Source organism: Alnus glutinosa, chromosome 6 (genome assembly GCF_958979055.1).
Source record: "Alnus glutinosa chromosome 6, dhAlnGlut1.1, whole genome shotgun sequence".
Classification (NCBI taxonomy): Eukaryota; Viridiplantae; Streptophyta; class Magnoliopsida; order Fagales; family Betulaceae; genus Alnus; species Alnus glutinosa.
The window spans coordinates 25,949,102-25,967,158 of record NC_084891.1 but is presented as its reverse complement, the minus strand read 5'-3'; the positions used below and the strand labels follow the sequence as shown (position 1 = coordinate 25,967,158).

The following is an 18,057-nucleotide window of genomic DNA, read 5'->3' as shown; positions in this document are numbered from 1 at the left end:
TAATTGCCTTCGTGGAGGAGCTGTAGATTTTTTTTTAGAGGGGCGTAACCCTTATACATGGGAAGTATACAAGAGAACCCCTAAAAGGGACGAACAGAGAATAATTTTAAAAAGTCTACATAATTAAAAACCCTCAAACTATGATGGGACGCTATCCAAATATATAACGTATTGAGCAACCGCTTCCGAAGCTCCACCGTAGATGTCTCTATATCTTCAAATAGCCGCGCATTCCGCTCCTTCCAAATACACCACAATAAGCACAAAGGAGCTAACTGCCAAGCTTCTTTAGCACGACCACACCCAATTGCCATCTCCCAACTATTCAACAACTCCAACACCGTTCGTGGCATAACCCACTCTACCCAAAATAAAATAAGAATGTAGCTCCAAAGATCTCGGACGATTTCGTAGTGAAGCAACAAATGATCAATAGACTCCCCACTCTTCTTACACAAGCAACACCACTCAATCACTATAACATTCCTCTTACGCAAGTTATCATGCATCAATATTTTGCCCAAAGCAGCTGACCAAACGATGAAAGCCACCCTTGTTGGAGCCTTAACACGCCATATATTCTTCCAGGGAAAAGAAGGAAAAGGTAGGCCATCTTTCCTAATAAGCTCTTCATAGAAGGATCTCTCCTCAAATAAACCTTTTTTAGAGGGATTCCACACTAACCTGTCACCCTCTCCATGTCGAGCCGAAATAGAGTAAAGTCGATCGAAGAAAGAAAGGACCAAATCCATCTCCCAATCTTGGATTTGTCCCATAAAAAGAACATTCCACTGAATTACACCATTATGGACAGCTAAATTATCCGCTACCATCGCATCTTTGTTCCTCACTATACTAAAAAGAGTTGGAAAACATTGCTTCAATGATCTATCCCCACACCACCGATCATGCCAAAAACTAATATTTGCTCCATTCCCCACTTCAAAACGAACAAAATTGCAAAACTTCTCCCACCCCCTCCTAATATGCTTCCAAACACCCACTCCAAAAGAACCCGACACCTCTTTCGAGCACCACCCACCCTTTGGACTCTCAAATTTGGTGGAATGTAAATAGTACGTGACATGACTTTGTTTTTGTAGGTCTGAATCTTAAGGTTCCCACCTGTAAAGTGTTCATTTACCTCTCTATTTTGTACTCTTTAACTTACACTATTTGATGAAGGACTTATCCACATTGAATTCCCATTCCATTTTTTTTATAATTGTTTCCCTATTTCCGAAATTATTAATGCACAGTATTTTTACTTCTGATTTCCTGATCTAGGGTTGCTCACAATCGTCACATGTGTTTGCAAATAACATATCAAATATGGGAACTGCGGTACACATGGAACTTGGTGAAATAAATTTGCACATGTCAGATGAGTATCAAGAATGCTTGAAAGAAAGCCTTTTTGGCGTGGAATCAAATTCAGGTTCTTTAGTGAACATAGCAAAGGTTAGTTTGGATTGGGGCAAGAAAGACCTGGAATCATCTGAAGAAGATGGTCCTATGTGTAAATTGGTTCTATCTGTTGATGTAACTGGTATGGGTATTTATTTTACTTTCAAGCGTGTTGAATCACTTATAACAACTGCTATGTCCTTTCAAACTCTATTGAAAAAACTATCTGGTTCTGGAAAAAGAGCTCAAAATCGGGGAGGGCATTCATCCAAATCATCAGGGAAAGGGATGCGACTCTTGAAATTTAATCTTGAACGGTGTTCTGTAAACTTCTGTGGTGATGTGGGTTTGGAAAACACGCTTGTTGTAGACCCCAAGCGTGTGAATTATGGATCACAGGGTGGTCAAGTTGTTGTCAGTGTTTCAGCTGATGGCACACCACGCTGCGCAAAAGTAATGTCCACAATTTCTGAAGAATGCAAGAAGTTGAAGTATTCTGTTTCTCTTGATATTTTTCATTTCAGTTTGTGTGTGAACAAGGAGAAACAGTCCACACAGATGGAACTTGAAAGAGCCAAATCTGTCTATCAGGAATATTTGGTAGAACAAAAGCCTGACACAAAAGTGACACTGTTTGACATGCAGAATGCTAAATTTGTACGGCGTTCTGGTGGTCTAAAAGAGATTGCTGTTTGCTCCCTTTTTAGTGCTACTGATATTATGGTCAGATGGGAGCCTGATGTTCATCTGTCACTAATTGAACTTGTTTTGCAATTGAAGTTACTCCTATATAATCAGAAGCTTCAAAGACATGGCAATGAATCTGTTGAAGATCTTTCTAGCGTGGGGGATACTGAACAGAGGAAAGAAGCCACCATGGAATCAGGACATTTTGATAAGCACAAGAAAAGGGAATCTATATTTGCTGTTGATGTAGAAATGTTGCGTATATCTGCAGAGGTTGGGGATGGGGTTGATGCAATGGTTCAGGTTCAGTCTATCTTCTCTGAGAATGCCCGCATAGGAGTACTTCTGGAGGGACTTATGCTTAGTTTCAATGGGTCAAGAGTATTCAGAAGTAGCCGGATGCAAATTTCACGTATTCCTACTGCTTCTATTGATGCAAAAGCACCGGTAGCCACCTCATGGGATTGGGTAATCCAAGGCCTTGATGTTCATATTTGCATGCCTTTCAGGTTGCAATTGCGTGCCATCGATGATGCCATTGAGGATATGTTGCGTGGTTTGAAGCTTATAACTGCTGCCAAAACTAATCTAATTTTTCCCATGAAGAAAGAAAGCTCAAAAGCTAAAAAGCCAAGTTCAGTGAAATTTGGAAGTATAAAATTTTGCATACGCAAGCTAACTGCCGATATCGAAGACGAACCTTTGCAGGGTTGGCTTGATGAACACTATCAGCTGATGAAGAATGAGGCATGTGAGCTAGCTGTCAGGTTAAAATTTCTTGATGAATTTATTTCTAAAGTCAACCAATGTCCTAAAACTAGTGAAACAAATGATTCTACTCAAGAAAAAAGGACTTACTGTAATGGAGTTGAGGTTGATGTGCAAGATCCTTCAGCCATTCACAAAGTGGAAGAAGAAATTTATAGACAGTCATTTCGATCATATTACCAGGCATGTCAGAGTCTAGCAACATCAGAAGGTTCAGGTGCCTGTAGGGAAGGGTTTCAGGCTGGTTTTAAGCCTAGCACTGCCAGAACTTCTCTTCTTTCCATTTCTGCTACAGACTTAGATGTAAGCTTGACTAGAATTGATGGCGGAGATGCTGGGATGATAGAGGTTCTTAAGAGGCTTGATCCTGTTTGCCTTGAAAAAAATATTCCATTTTCTCGACTGTATGGGAGAAACATTCTCTTGCATACAGGATCTCTTGCTGTTAAGCTACGAGATTACACGTTTCCTCTTTTTTCTGCAACTTCTGGCAAATGTGAAGGTCGTGTTGTGCTAGCACAGCAGGTAAGGTTCAGAGCTGCCTTGCTTTTCTACCACTTTCATGATTTTTCATTTTTAGTATATACTCATTTGCGTTGTATGTGCTTTACATAGAAGGAGGGATTTCTTTCCTTGACCTTCAACTAAGCAAGCATGTCTACCTTTTTTATTAGTGCCCATGTCTCAATTTCCACCTAATCAACTCAGAAACTTTTGTATGAACTCCCGGTCTTCTCTTTGAACAATGTGGTTCTACATTCCTTGTTCTTTAATCAAATTAGAATAGAATAAATGGCTTGTGGACATAACATTGAAATGTATCTACACCAGCTTTTCTTTGTTCATATCTCTGGCTGCACTGATTGTATCCTTGAAGTCATATAATGTCTTGACATCTAAGTTATGTTTCGTGATTGTGACTCTTCTTTCTTTGAATTAGGCGACGTGTTTTCAGCCTCAAATTTACCAAGATGTCTTTGTTGGAAGATGGAGAAAGGTGTGCATGCTTCGTTCAGCTAGTGGTACTACTCCACCAATGAAAACATACTCAGATTTGCCCATATATTTTCAGAATGCAGAAGTGTCCTTTGGAGTGGGATATGAACCGGCTTTTGCTGATGTGAGCTATGCTTTTACTGTGGCTCTTCGCAGGGCTAATCTAAGTATTAGGAATGTTAATTCTTCTATTCCACAAACTCAGCCGCCAAAAAAGGAACGGAGCTTACCATGGTGGGATGATGTAAGATATTACATTCACGGAAATATCACCTTAATCTTTTCTGAAACCAGATGGAATCTCCTTGCCACTACTGATCCCTATGAAAAGCTTGACAAACTTCAAATAATCTCTAGTTCGATGGAGATCCAACAGTCGGATGGTCGTGTTCATGTTTCAGCAAGGGATTTTAAGTTTTTATTGAGCAGTTTGGAGAGTTTGGCGAGTCGTCGTGGTTTAAAACTTCCTACTGGTGTATCTGGTCCTTTACTTGAAGCTCCTGCCTTCACTCTTGAAGTTACAATGGACTGGGAATGTGAATCTGGCAATCGGCTAAATCACTATTTACATGCATTTCCCTCTGAAGGGGAACCTCGTGAAAAAGTTTTTGACCCCTTCAGATCAACTTCTCTGTCCTTACGGTGGAACTTCTCTCTTAGACCCCCTCTTCCCTCATCTGAGAAACAATCTCCATCTTCCACCTTGGAAGATAGTGCTGGTGTAGATGGAACTGTCTATGGTCCTCCTCATAAGCTTGAGAATGTTTCAATTGTTTCCCCAACACTGAATATTGGTGCTCATGATCTAGCATGGATAATAAAATTCTGGAACATGAATTATGTTCCTCCTCACAAATTGCGTACATTCTCTCGCTGGCCTCGTTTCGGAATTCCAAGAGCTCCCAGATCAGGGAATTTGTCATTGGACAAAGTCATGACAGAATTTATGCTCCGCATAGATGCTACTCCTACTTGTATGAAACATATGCCATTAGATGATGATGATCCGGCCAAAGGACTGACATTCAATATGACAAAGCTGAAGTATGAACTCTGTTATAGTCGTGGTAAGCAAAAATATACTTTTGAAAGCAAGCGTGACCCTCTTGATCTCGTTTACCAGGGTCTTGACCTTCACATGCCTAAGGCATTTGTAAACAAAGAAGGTAGCACTAGTGTTGCAAAAGTAGTTCAAAAGACGAGGAAAAGTTCCCAATCTGCATCAATGGATAGAGTTTCCAGTGAGAAAAGTAACTATGTTGGTTGCACCGAGAAGCATCGTGATGATGGGTTTCTGTTATCATCTGATTATTTCACAATCAGAAGGCAGGCCCCAAAGGCTGATCCTGCTAGGTTATTAGCATGGCAAGAGGCTGGAAGAAGAAATCTTGAGATGACTTATGTGAGATCTGAGTTTGAAAATGGGAGTGAGAGTGATGAGCATACACGATCTGACCCAAGTGATGATGATGGGTACAATGTTGTAATAGCTGACAATTGTCAGCGCGTTTTTGTTTATGGCCTCAAGCTTTTGTGGACTACTAAGAATAGAGATGCCGTGTGGTCCTGGGTTGGTGGTATATCCAAAGCATTTGAACCTCCAAAGCCTTCTCCTTCTCGGCAGTATGCACAGAGGAAGTTACTTGAGGAGAATCAGCTGCATGGCGGAGCTGAAACACATCAAGATGATCTGGCTAAGCCGTCTTCTACCAGCCACGGTGCAAATTCTTCTCAAAATGCTGAGACTTCATCATCTTCTTCACATTCAGCTAAAATGGAGAACTCATCATCTGCTGTTAAAATGGAGAACTTGGCAGCTGCTGCTGCTGGTACATCCCGAGTAATCTTTGAAGTTTTGGTTTTAAGGGACAAGTTTGGCAATGCAAATTTGTTTATAGAACTAGTGATATTTCTTTAGTATAATTTTTCTTTAGAGTCCGTTGGAAATGATTGTCAGCATCATTGAATACCCCTCATTTTTTTTAGGAAAAAAAAAATTTTGCTAGGATTTAGGTATTGGTCAGAATTTAACAGAATTTGCAAAAATACCCATGCCTGAATCTTTGAAATTTTATATATATATATTTTAATAATAAACACTGGTATTTTGGAAATTTTGATAGGATTTAACAGAAAATTCTAATGGAGGGTTGAAATTGAAAAAAATTGAAAGATGGATACTCTAAATTGACACTTTTTAAAGTTTGGGTACCTTTTTGCAAAAGTGATAGATCATGAGTTATAAGTGAAGTTTTTTCTTAAATTTTTTACAAGCATAATTTTTCTGTTTTGAAAAGATTTAGCTAAGAGGTGTTTCTTTTGCATGATTGCCAGCGAAAAACGTAAACATAACTGATTCTGAGGAGGATGGTACTCGTCATTTTATGGTGAATGTTATTGAGCCTCAGTTCAATCTTCATTCAGAAGAAGCCAATGTAAGTTGTAAAGGATGCGTCAGCATTGAAACGTTGTTCTCCCTTGATCTTTCAATCATAACATATTATTGTTCACTATGGTTTATCTGGGCTTGTTGTTCACTATTATTGTTCTCCCTTGATCTTTCTAAATTTCTTGAAACTGCTGAATTCTCAATCCACTCTCTGGTTCTTATGAATTATATCTGTATCTGCAAGACAATGTGCAAATAAGAAAGTTCCTGTAATACTTTTCTTTCTGGAATATTCCTTATGCATTAGGTTCATTATTGATAAATTTCATTATATAATGATTGTTTTCTTCATGAACTTTTCAATTGTTCATCTGCAGTTGCAGAAAAATTGCACTAATGCTCTAGGGTCATCATGTTTTTGCCAAACAGGGCAGATTTTTGCTTGCTGCAGTTAGTGGTCGTGTTTTGGCCCGGTCGTTTCATTCAGTCCTCCATGTAGGATATGAAGTGATTGAGCAAGCACTTGGTACTGGAAATATACATATCCGTGAATCTCAACCCGAAATGACATGGAAACGCATGGAGTTCTCTGTCATGTTGGAGCATGTGCAGGCTCATGTTGCACCAACTGATGTTGATCCAGGTGCTGGGTTGCAGTGGCTTCCAAAAATTCTTAGAAGCTCTCCAAAAGTAAAGCGTACTGGTGCTCTACTTGAGAGAGTTTTTATGCCCTGTGATATGTACTTTCGGTACACGAGGCACAAAGGTGGGACTCCTGAACTAAAGGTAATACGGATTTTACAAATGTGTCCTTATTTTTCATATTTTCATTTGATAATTTGTTTTGATATTAGTACCCCTAGAATATGTTTTAATGTAATCACCTATGCACATGGGTACTACATGTGTGTGTGTGTGTGATGTGGGCATCGAGAAGTCAATTTTATTTTATTTTAGTTTTATTTGATTTTTAGAATCAAGGGCGTTTTTCTAATTTTATATTTCTGGAAACAGGTTGTACTTTTTATTCATTAGGTTTTATTTGTGGATTTAGTTAAAACCAAGTGCAAAACCTATTAGGATTGGGTTAGATGTTTATATTTATATTTATGAATATAAGGGTTTTTCTTATTATGGTTGAATGAGGAAGAGGGCTGTGAAATTTCCAGCAATGAGTGCTCCTGAGGATTATGTGGTGCAACCCTTCTCCAAGGTGTGATGCCAAGGAAACCTTAAATGTGATACTTAAGAAAAGTAGGTTTGATGTCTAGGTCTGTCTCTTTTTTCTTCTTTCTACTTTCCTTTCAGTTTTCCAGCAATTTTGTACAACTTCCAACCAATACTAGATCTGATTTTTCATGTAGTATATCCGAAGAATCCAATCCTAAAGAACTCTAAACCACCCATCCATCAAATAATCCCCAAACAACCCCAAATTACGAAAGTATCATTCTCGGGTTACTGTTCCCAGCCCAGTAACAGCCGCCAAATTCTAACTTTTCCTCTTTGTTTAATTTCTAAACCCTAACTAAAAATACAAAATCTAAACTCTAACTTTCCCTTACCCCAGTAGAAACCCTATATTCCCTGATATTTTCCAACTTTTTTCCACCAAAATCCTATTCGTAGGTCATTATAAACTCTAAAGCAAGTTGCTGTCTAGAAGCTCCTACGTCAGATTTAGTATCATAGCCTTTTTCCTCCATCAGTGTGCGTGTGCACGTGCGTGGCCATGCATGTATCAAATATCTTAATTTGCACTTGTGAGTTTTAACATGCTCACACACACACACACACACACACACACACACACACACACACACACACACACATCTTCATGTGTATCAGTGTATGTTATATCACACAAATGCTATTTTGTTTTACTAAACAAGATGCTCATTTGAACATTTTACTTGCTTTTGCATCCTTTTGTTGCAGGTGAAGCCATTAAAGGAGCTCATTTTCACTTCTCATAATATAACAGCAACAATGACGTCTCGACAGTTTCAGGTTATGCTGGATGTGTTGACCAATCTTCTTTTTGCACGGCTCCCCAAGTGAGCATATTATTTTTTTTCTTTGATTTCTGTTCTTTTTGGAGTCATATGACATCCGTTAATCCTATTTGAAATTCTAAATTATATGCAGTTGCTCAATGCATAAATTTCATATATGCTCATCTTATTTTTGGAATATATACATGTATAATGTTATTCATCAAAAATCTGCATGTATGATGTTGAAATGCTATTTCAGCTGCATAACCTTCATGTCTTTCATTTTATTCAGTCTTGTCTTGTATGATTGATCTTTTCAAGAGGTAAAAGACTGAGCGCTGGCTGCAGTTTAGCTTAGTCTGAACTTTCCCAGGCATCATTTTAAATCATGACCTTACACCAAATGTTGGCTTAACTATATTGAATATCTAACACTGTAGGTGCACTCTCTTGTATACTTTTGGTGTACTTAGGGGTGCCTTATGCTTTTAATAAGACAAGCTTATTGCTTATAACAAAAAAACACTGTAGGATGTAGAAGGTTGATTAAATGCTTTGATATATTTTCTACTTAAGATTGCTGTCAATAAGCTAGAGATGGTTGCTTTATATTATTTAGATGTTCAAATATCTTATTTCTTACACACAAAAAAAAAAGAAAAAAGAAAAGAAAAGAAGAAGATGTTCAAATAACTATTCATGAGGTATATTGATAATTCAGTTCTAGTGCATAAACATGTATATTAAAATTAGTTGGATGCAATCACTTTCTACTCTTTAAATAATCAAAATTAAATGTATGATCTTGGTATAAAACATGTTTTGTGCCATTTTATAAACTCTTCAAGTTGATTTGATTAACATATGTGATTCAGGCCTCGAAAAAGTAGTCTGTCATTTCCTGCTGAAGATGATGAAGATGTTGAAGAGGAGGCAGATGAGGTTGTTCCTGATGGTGTTGAGGAGGTAGAACTTGCCAAAATAAACCTTGAACAGAGAGAGCGGGAGCAGAGGTTGCTTCTTGATGACATTAGGAAACTTTCTGTTAGGTGCGATACATCCAGTGACCCATACCCGGAAAAGGAAGCTGACTTTTGGATGATAACTGGAGGAAGATCCACCTTGGTGAGAAACAAACCTTGTCAACATCCTCTAGATAGGTAGTTTAATGACAATTTACGAAGCATGGTTGGCGATAAGCTGTCACTGGTTTCTAATCCTAGTACTGTTTCTTTACAAATTTAATGACAAATATTCTTGCACTGAAATAAGGGTTGGAGATTATTGCTCTCTCTCTCTCTCTGCCATCTTTGCTCATTTTGCCAATAGACATTTCCTCAAAATTTATTTAATGCAGTTATTTTGGGAATTTGCATAATACTATGGATGAAGTACTCATGGTAGTTCCTTACTACTCATATGGTCTTGTCATCTCAGCTGAATTATTTAATTTGCGTAACTTTCAAATTTTATTGTGAAAAACCAAATCTTACTTTTGATTTATGATTTGGAAATGGGAATAGCTATCTTCCTTCTTTTTTCTTTTTTATTTGGAAAAATAAGAAACAAAAAGCTTTTCTAGTATTAAAAAGGTTTTCCATTTGCCATTAGCCTGTAGTGAAATAAGATCACCTTTTATTTTATTAATTATTGGCCAATTTAGCCCAGATATATCTTTGTGCTTGTATTCTGCAGTCCAGTTTTGCAAGATTTTTATCTTGATTTGTTGCAAGTCCTTAGATGTTTCTGAATAGTGAATGAATAGTCAAATTGCTGGTCATTATTGCATCAACCAACCCACAGCCATTGTATTGGGTTTCATCGATTAAATGGTAAGCACCATGAAATATGTCGCCATATCTGCAATTCCAGATGGTGATTTTTTTTAGCCGTACCTGAACCCACAACTCTTGCCTCTTCTCTGCCAACCCCTTTGTATCATGCCTCAACTCTGTAGTTGGATTTTGTGTTACCTAGACTTTTCAGTACAGCCATGCTCGCACTTTGGCACTTAAACATGGTGGAAATTTTTCATAAAACAGGAAAACTTTGACACTTTGGCACATGCTTGCACCTGAGCCCATATCTAGGTGGGAATAGCATCTTGTGTAAAATTTGGATGAATCTACTTTTTAATACCTGCGTGCCAGTGTGATGATGAATCTCCAGGATTTTGTACAACGGATATATGAAGAATTATGGGTCTGAAGGAACTTAGTTATCATTCTCCATAATGGAGTTTTGGAATCAAACCTTTTTCTTTTTCATTACTTACAAAACTCAACTGCAGTTTAGCATCATTTATTTTATTAAGCTAAAAGAACTACTGGAGTAATCATACCAAACTCTTTGTCTCAAGTGGGGAAAAAGAATAGTCTAGTTGCAAACACCAAAATACGGATTGTGCTGAGGCCATTATAAGTTTGTTGCTGGGGATTTTTCTTTTTAATACTGCTCTCTCTCACATTCGTGCTAGTGTGTTGTTGTGCATGTTTATACTTGTATATGTTTGTATATGTTCATTCAATGTCAATTTCCAATTCTTTGTTATAGATTATAAACAGCATGAGCTTCACTTTTCAGGTGCAAGGACTAAAGAGAGATCTTGTAAATGCACAAAAATTCAGGAAGACAGCATCTGCCTCATTAAGAATGGCCCTGCAGAAAGCTGCTCAGCTACGACTGATGGAGAAGGAAAAGAACAAAAGTCCCTCATATGCCATGCGTATTTCTTTGCAAATTAACAAAGTGGTTTGGAGCATGCTTGTGGATGGTAAATCTTTTGCTGAAGCTGAGATAAATGACATGGTGAGTGTCTGAAGTTGTTCAGAACTGAATTTAATTTTGTTTTTCCTTTTGTTCTAGTGAAAGATCAGCAAGTATTTTGCAGAATCCCATGTAGTATCACAGCTAAGAGATGACGTCACATCTCTATTTTTGTATATCTTTCTCTGTACAGCATAATTGAATTCTTCTTTGAATTTTTTTTTTGATAAATAATGTCATATCATTAAAAAGTGTAGAGGGGCACAACTCTAGTACACGGAAAGTATACAAAAGTGCCCCTAAAAAGAGGAAACAGGAGAGCAAGAAATTAAAAATTCTTCTTATTTTCTCAAGATGTTAATTCCTTTTTTCTTTGTAGATGATAACTGGGTGGAAATGGTATTAGTGTTGAATTTTCAGGCAAAAATATAGATGATTATAGATATCTGCAGTCGACTTTCTCTGGGATTAGGACACACTTTCTTCCTTCCATAATGCTTTCTTTTGATTGGATGGTTGGGAAATTGGTGCTTGTTCATTAGATCAAGTGTTCCAGATAACCCTTGCAAGATTTGAGAGACCCAAGGGGAAAAAAGTAAAATGATAAAGGAAAAAGAAACTTGATGGATTTTGCATGTCTGCATTTTGATAAGCAATTGTTAGGATTTATTGCGTCCCTGGTAGTTCTTCTGAAAGTGCTTTCGACCACTTACCCATTATTGCAGAGTTTAGGGAGGTTGGAAGTGGGTCAATTGGCTCAAGGTTTTATAGTATTAGTTGTAAGAAGCTTGTGGATGTTGTTTAACAGCACTGACAATCTTCATATGTGGATGGTTCTGCTGGCAAACATGTCTACCTTCAGCAAAGTAGTTTAGGCAAAATTGATGTAAACAAAAGGGTTTCGAGGAGATAGGGGAGAGGAAGGTTTAAGGCCCTCAAATTAATTTTATCATTGATGCCAAGGGGAACTGCACGCTATTAGCTTGCAGGAAAGAATTGCTTTGCTGGAGGAGATACTTGAAGACAACAGTAGGGCCACTTCATTAACATTTCAGAAGGATTAATAAGCTATTTATTGGTGGCTAATTTTAGGTGGCAGTACTTTATTTCCACTAGAAAGTGGGTGAGAAAATTAGTTTGTTAAAGATAGACACTTGAAAAAGAAGATTATGGATTTTTTAAATTCGTCTAGTCAAAGCCTTTTCCATGTTGTGTTAAGAGATATGTTTTGGCCCATTTGTGCCATTTGAAGGAGTAATTTTTTCCTTTGTAGGAAGAAGAGATATAGTTATCCTAGTGGCTGATGGGATAAAGCTCTTGGTTTGGTCAGACTTGATGTGAAATTTTCCAATAATTGTTGGAACATAGGACTAATGGAGGGTTTGATGGCTTATGTTAGGCAGTTCAAATGACTATCTTTGTGTTTCCTGAGTTTGATGTTCTTGGTGGATATTCCTGGCCTTGATGGACTTCTTTTACATTGTTGGATATTCATGCTTCCTGACATATGCCACTATCCTTAATTAGTGCTTTGGATTATATTATGCTTTCTAATGCTGGAAGTATTTTCTTTTGTATGCTTTTTGTGTGCTAGGATTGCGCCCTTCTACATTTTTATAATGAGATTACATTACTTATAAAAAGAAAAATTAATGTTGGAAGCATTTGGTTTTTTAAGACTGTCAGTTGATACATTGTTATATTTTTCTCCTTACAGATTTATGACTTTGACCGAGATTACAAAGATGTTGGTGTTGTTCAGTTCACTACAAAGTATTTTGTTGTCAGAAACTGCTTGCCTAATGCCAAGTCTGATATGCTTTTATCTGCGTGGAATCCTCCGCCTGAATGGGGAAAGTACGAACTCTTTTTCTGCCTGTTTGCCGGTGACAGCCGGATTTGGTGGTATCATTAGGTTATTTGTCATTCCATTCATAGAAAAAGCTTATAATCTCTCTTTCCATTTCCATTTTTGTTGTGGTTCTTAATCTTATGAATCAACATACATAGTATTTTGTGGTTCTATTTTGTTGTCTATGCTACAGTTGAATGTGATCTTCCTGTTTACACAGAAGTTGATCTGCAGTCTGGATCATGCAAAAAATGATCTTATTGCATGTCTTTTCTACTCTTAGCATGTCTTCATGCCCTTGATATGCTTCTCTTTTGTTTTTGTTTGCGGAGATAAACTTGTCGTCACTCCCCTTAGCTATGGTCGGGACCATGCAGGGGTTGTCGCCCATCATACATAATGAGCCCACAAAGGGCATTGCCCTTGATATGCTTCTCTTTTGTTTGTTTCTCTTAAAACCTTATGTGTCGTGTCCTTGCCCTTTGTATGGTTCAGTTGCATGGGTTCCAATCTCAGCATCCAACCCTTTCGTGTTGCATGAATTTTGTTCTGAAGTTTTTTATTGGTATATTCAACCTAAGAACTAATGATTGCTATTCTGCTCTAGTCAAACATATTATCGTGTCCTCCCTCATAACAATGAACTGTTTTGATCAGGAAAGAAGAATGCAAGGATTTCAAAAGATTCAACCTCCCTCCCTTTTTTAGTCATTCATATAACCAATTACAATTATGTTTCCCAGAACAAGGGTATTTTATAGTTGTACCTTTCATTAGTTTATGAAGCTTTGGAGAGTGTGAATTTGCTATTCATCTAGGTCAATTAACTAGACTTCTGGACCTTTGTTTTACAAAAAAATGGTGATTTTTAGCTGTATGATGGGTTTTTAATTTAGGAATGTTTGGGAAGGGCCACTCTAATTTGTAAAATTCCCCAAGTTTTGACAAGTTGGTCCAGTTTCATCAAATTTGTGTTTTCCAAAAGCTGAATATCAATATTTGGAAAGTCTTGAACTTGTCTTAGCCAAATTATATCTTTGGATCCTTTTTGTAAAATCCCCCAGGTTTTGACAATTTAGTCCAGTTCATCTAATTTGTGTTTCCCAATAGCTGAATAATTTTTTTTTTGATAAGTAATAAAGGTTTTATTAAAAAAGCATAAGACGCCCCTAAGTATACAAGAAGTATACACAGGAACAACTAAAGCAGCCTGCAACAAGAAAGAAAACCCAATCCTCAAAAACCCAACCTGTTAAGAGTCCCACATTGCCAAGGTATACTTGGGTTGTAGGCTTTATAAGCCTTGAGCAAACTCTTCCCTTAAGGTGCCTTTTGTGGAAGAGTAACGCTCAATGGACTTTTATCATGACCCTCAAAAACCCAATTTCACAAGCCCAAAAAAGCTGAATATTAATATTTGGAAAGTCTTGAACTTATTCCGTATTAGCCAAATTATATCTTAGGATCTTATTGAAGTCATGAACCCTCTCTAAACTAAACTCACTCTCTGTAGTCATTTTACACAACTATGTGTTGTATGGGATAATGTCTTTTCGTACATTTATTACATTTTTCATCAGTATTTATCTCATTTATATTACTATTGCACCATCTAGGCTGGCTGTTTCAGTATATTGTCCTTGGATGCAAATCTTCATACCTTTTATGTTCTTGTGTGTTCTGGTGACAAACAAATGACCATGTCCATCTGCAATACCATGTTGCATCCTTCTAAATTAAGCAAACAAGATGCTTAAAGCATGTCTAAAATATAATGATTTTTTCCCCTAAAAGGATAGTCTTTCTAAGATTGTTGTTCTAACATTCTAAATGTCTTCATGGGGTGCTCAAAAGGAGCAGAAACTGCCTTTAGCCCCCCAAAGTTTTATTTGTATGCTTTTTTTCTTTTTCTGCTATCCTTTTGAGTAATAGAGTGTAGGTAACTCCTTACACTTTTATAACTTTTCTGGCTGTAGAAAGGTCATGCTTCGTGTAGATGCAAAGCAGGGAGCTTCAAGGGAGGGGAACTCTCCACTTGAACTTTTCCAGGTGACAAGTTTTCTTGGTTTCCTGCTAAGTAGATTATTATTAACATTATTTTGAGTTATCAATTAATATTTTTAAACAAATGGGATCGTATCATTTTCCAATGTTATATTTCAACTCAACACAATCGTGGCGTTACCCCAAATCCAAACAATAGGAGGATGATAAGAAGAGAAAAGATACTCCTTATTTTCTTTCTTTCTTCTTCTTCTTGTTTTTTTTTTTTTTTTTTTTTTTTTTTTTTTTTTTTTTGAGCTTAAATGGAGGCATTCCTTATTGTCATATTCTACCATATTAAAAGCATTGAAGGACAAAATGAGTGTTGCATTCCCAATTAATTTTCTTTCTTGCCTTGCCAACCTTTGTGAATCTATTGGTAACCCAACAGATTCTAGCTAAAAAAAAACTAATGTACTGATCCAGGAAAAACGCTTGTCACATTTGTACTATTACCCCAAAAGGATTAGTCAAGCTGCAATTGGAGCTCCCTAAAACCGCTTATACAAGCTTAGTTTCACCTAATAAAGAACAAAAGAACAAATTCGACGTCTAAGATGTATCTTCTTATGCTTTGAGGCAGCTTCTGGTTTGAGAATTAATTTAGGAAAATCAGAAATTGTTCCAATTGGTGAAGTAGAGGATGTCGAAAGGTTGGCTAATCTTCTTGGATGTCGGGTTGCATCTTTGCCTATGACTTACTTGGGTTTGCCTTTGGTGGCTTCTTACAAGTCCACTTCTATTTGGAATGGTGTTATTGAAAAAATGGAAAGGAGGTTGGCGGGTTGGAAGCGGATGTATTTGTCGAAGGGTGCCCGGTTGACTCTTATTAATAGTACGCTCTCCAATGTTCCTACATATTACTTATCTTTGTTTCCTATTCCAGTGAGGGTGGCTAATCGTCTTGATAAAATTCTAAAGGATTTTCTTTGGGGTGGCATTGGTGACGAGGCCAAATTTCATCTAGTGAATTGGAACAAGATTTGTACTCCTTTGCATGCAGGTGGGTTGCGAGCTCACAACTTCATCCAGTTCAATCGAGCACTCTTGGGTAAGTGGTTGTGGAGATATGGTAGGGAGAGAGAGGCTTTATGGCGATCGGTGATTGATGCCAAATTTGAGAGTTTAAAGGGTGGGTGGTGCTCAAAAGAGGTTTCGGGTTCTTTTGGAGTGGGTGTATGGAAACATATAAGGAGGGGATGGGAGAAATTTTGCAATTTTGTTCGTTTTGAAGTGGGGAATGGATCAAATATTAGTTTTTGGCATGATTGGTGGTGTGGGGATAGTTCCTTGAAGCAATGCTTTCCAGCTCTTTTTAGTATAGTAAGGAACAAAGATGCAATGGTGGTGGATAATTTGGTTGTTCATAATGGTGTAATTCAGTGGAATGTTCTCTTTACGCGACAAATCCAGGATTGGGAGATGGATATGGTCCTTTCTTTCTTCGATCGACTATACTCCATTTCGGCTCGACATGGAGAGGGTGACAAGTTAGTGTGGAATCCCTCTAAAAAAGGTTTATTTGAGGTGAGATCCTTCTATGAAGAGCTTATTAGGGAAGATGGCCCATCTTTTCCATCTTTTCCCTGGAAGAATATTTGGCGTATTAAGGCTCCAACAATGGTGGCTTTCTTCGTATGGTCAGCTGCTTTGGGTAAAATATTGACGCATGATAACTTGCATAAGAGGAATGTTATAGTGATTGAGTGGTGTTGTTTATGTAAGAAGAGTGGGGAGTCTATTGATCACTTGTTGCTTCACTATGAAGTCGCCCAGGATCTTTGGAGCTACATTCTTATTTTATTTGGGGTATTTGGAGAGAGCGGAATGTGCGGCTGTTTGAAGATGTAGAGACATCTACGGTGGAGCTATGGAAGCGGTTGCTCAATACGTTATATATTTGGATAGCGCCCCATCATAGTTTGAGGGTTTTTACTTATGTAGACTTTTAAAATTTATTCTCTGTTCGTCCCTTTTAGGGGTTCTCTTGTATACTTCCCATGTATAAGGGTTGCGCCCCTCTGCGCGTTTTTTTATAAATTGCAATTACTTATAAAAAAAAAAAATAAAGAACAAATGTGAGACTTAGTACCCATTGGCACCTTTATAATCCACCTACTCAATGTGTGCAATTCATCTTCCCATCTTAGGACTAACTTTCTAGGATGTCACAATCTATCCCACTAACTAACGTCTTCGTCAAGGCCCATGCCATATAGTTCCTCATCGCCACATAGTATTATTAGGTTGCGCTGATAACAACTAAGGGAAAGCACTAGCTTCATTTGCGCTATTACTCCAAAAGAACTGGTTAAGTTGCAATTAAAGCCTCCTAAAATCTCTTATAAAGCTCAGTTTCACCTAATAAAGAATCAATGTGAGATTTAGTACTCATGAATACTTTTATAACCCACCCACTTAAGGTGTGCAATTCATCTTCTCATTACAAGACTAATTTTTTGGGGTGTCACACCTGAAGTTCAGTAGTTGCTATGCTGTAAAGGCTTGTAACCCACAAATTTTCTGTCTTCTTAGCATGCCACACCTATCTGGCATTGCCTAACGCCTATGATTGCTAGCGCTATAATCAGGCCTGTGGCCACATTTTGCATTGACTGGGTAGCCCCTCCCTTTTGAGCGAAAGGCCATTTTAGACCATATACGAGTCGATGCGATCCTTTTTTCCTTTGGACCGCACCTCATTGGGACCCGTGCCAACATTGATATTTCATGCTTCCTTGGCGATGCTAATATGGCAGAAGGTGACAGGGAATCTGGCTGTAGACTTGTTGGTGGTTGAGTCTTCTTCACCGGCGATAGATCGCAAAGATTGCTCCATTCGTTGTATCTCCTCTCTGTTTTCTAGCCGAGTTTGCCCCCCTGCGCCCTCCTCGGTTGTCCTCAGCAGGCTTCTACCTTTGGTAGCTTCTACGAATGGTGGGTCTGTTGTGATTCCAAATGGTATTGGTTAGAGATTTTGGATGTTTTTGTGTATGGCTCTAGTAGGGATGAGCCCAACCTTTCTATGGATTCTAACACAACTGTTAATGAGTGCTTCAGTCTGGTTGTTTATAATGTCTTCCCTAGGCAAAGAGGGTGCCCTTTCTATTGATTCTGTGTACTCCCCGATTAATTCCTCAACTCACAGCGCG

At 37.9% G+C, this 18,057-nt stretch overlaps 1 protein-coding gene across 2 annotated transcripts in view; it reads left to right on the top strand.

Moving 5' to 3' along the window:
* LOC133870877 (protein SABRE) overlaps positions 1-18,057 on the top strand; it is a 38,825-nt gene that overhangs the window by 10,725 nt on the left and 10,043 nt on the right. The window contains exons 9-17 of one of the 2 annotated variants that reach the window (XM_062308131.1): positions 1,288-3,387; positions 3,803-5,687; positions 6,193-6,293; positions 6,677-7,033; positions 8,186-8,304; positions 9,120-9,369; positions 10,828-11,052; positions 12,728-12,867; positions 14,839-14,911. In XM_062308131.1, coding sequence (XP_062164115.1) covers positions 1,288-3,387; positions 3,803-5,687; positions 6,193-6,293; positions 6,677-7,033; positions 8,186-8,304; positions 9,120-9,369; positions 10,828-11,052; positions 12,728-12,867; positions 14,839-14,911 — 5,250 coding nt within the window. The remainder of the gene's footprint in view (positions 1-1,287; positions 3,388-3,802; positions 5,688-6,192; positions 6,294-6,676; positions 7,034-8,185; positions 8,305-9,119; positions 9,370-10,827; positions 11,053-12,727; positions 12,868-14,838; positions 14,912-18,057) is intronic. The other variant, XM_062308132.1, reaches the window with a different exon arrangement.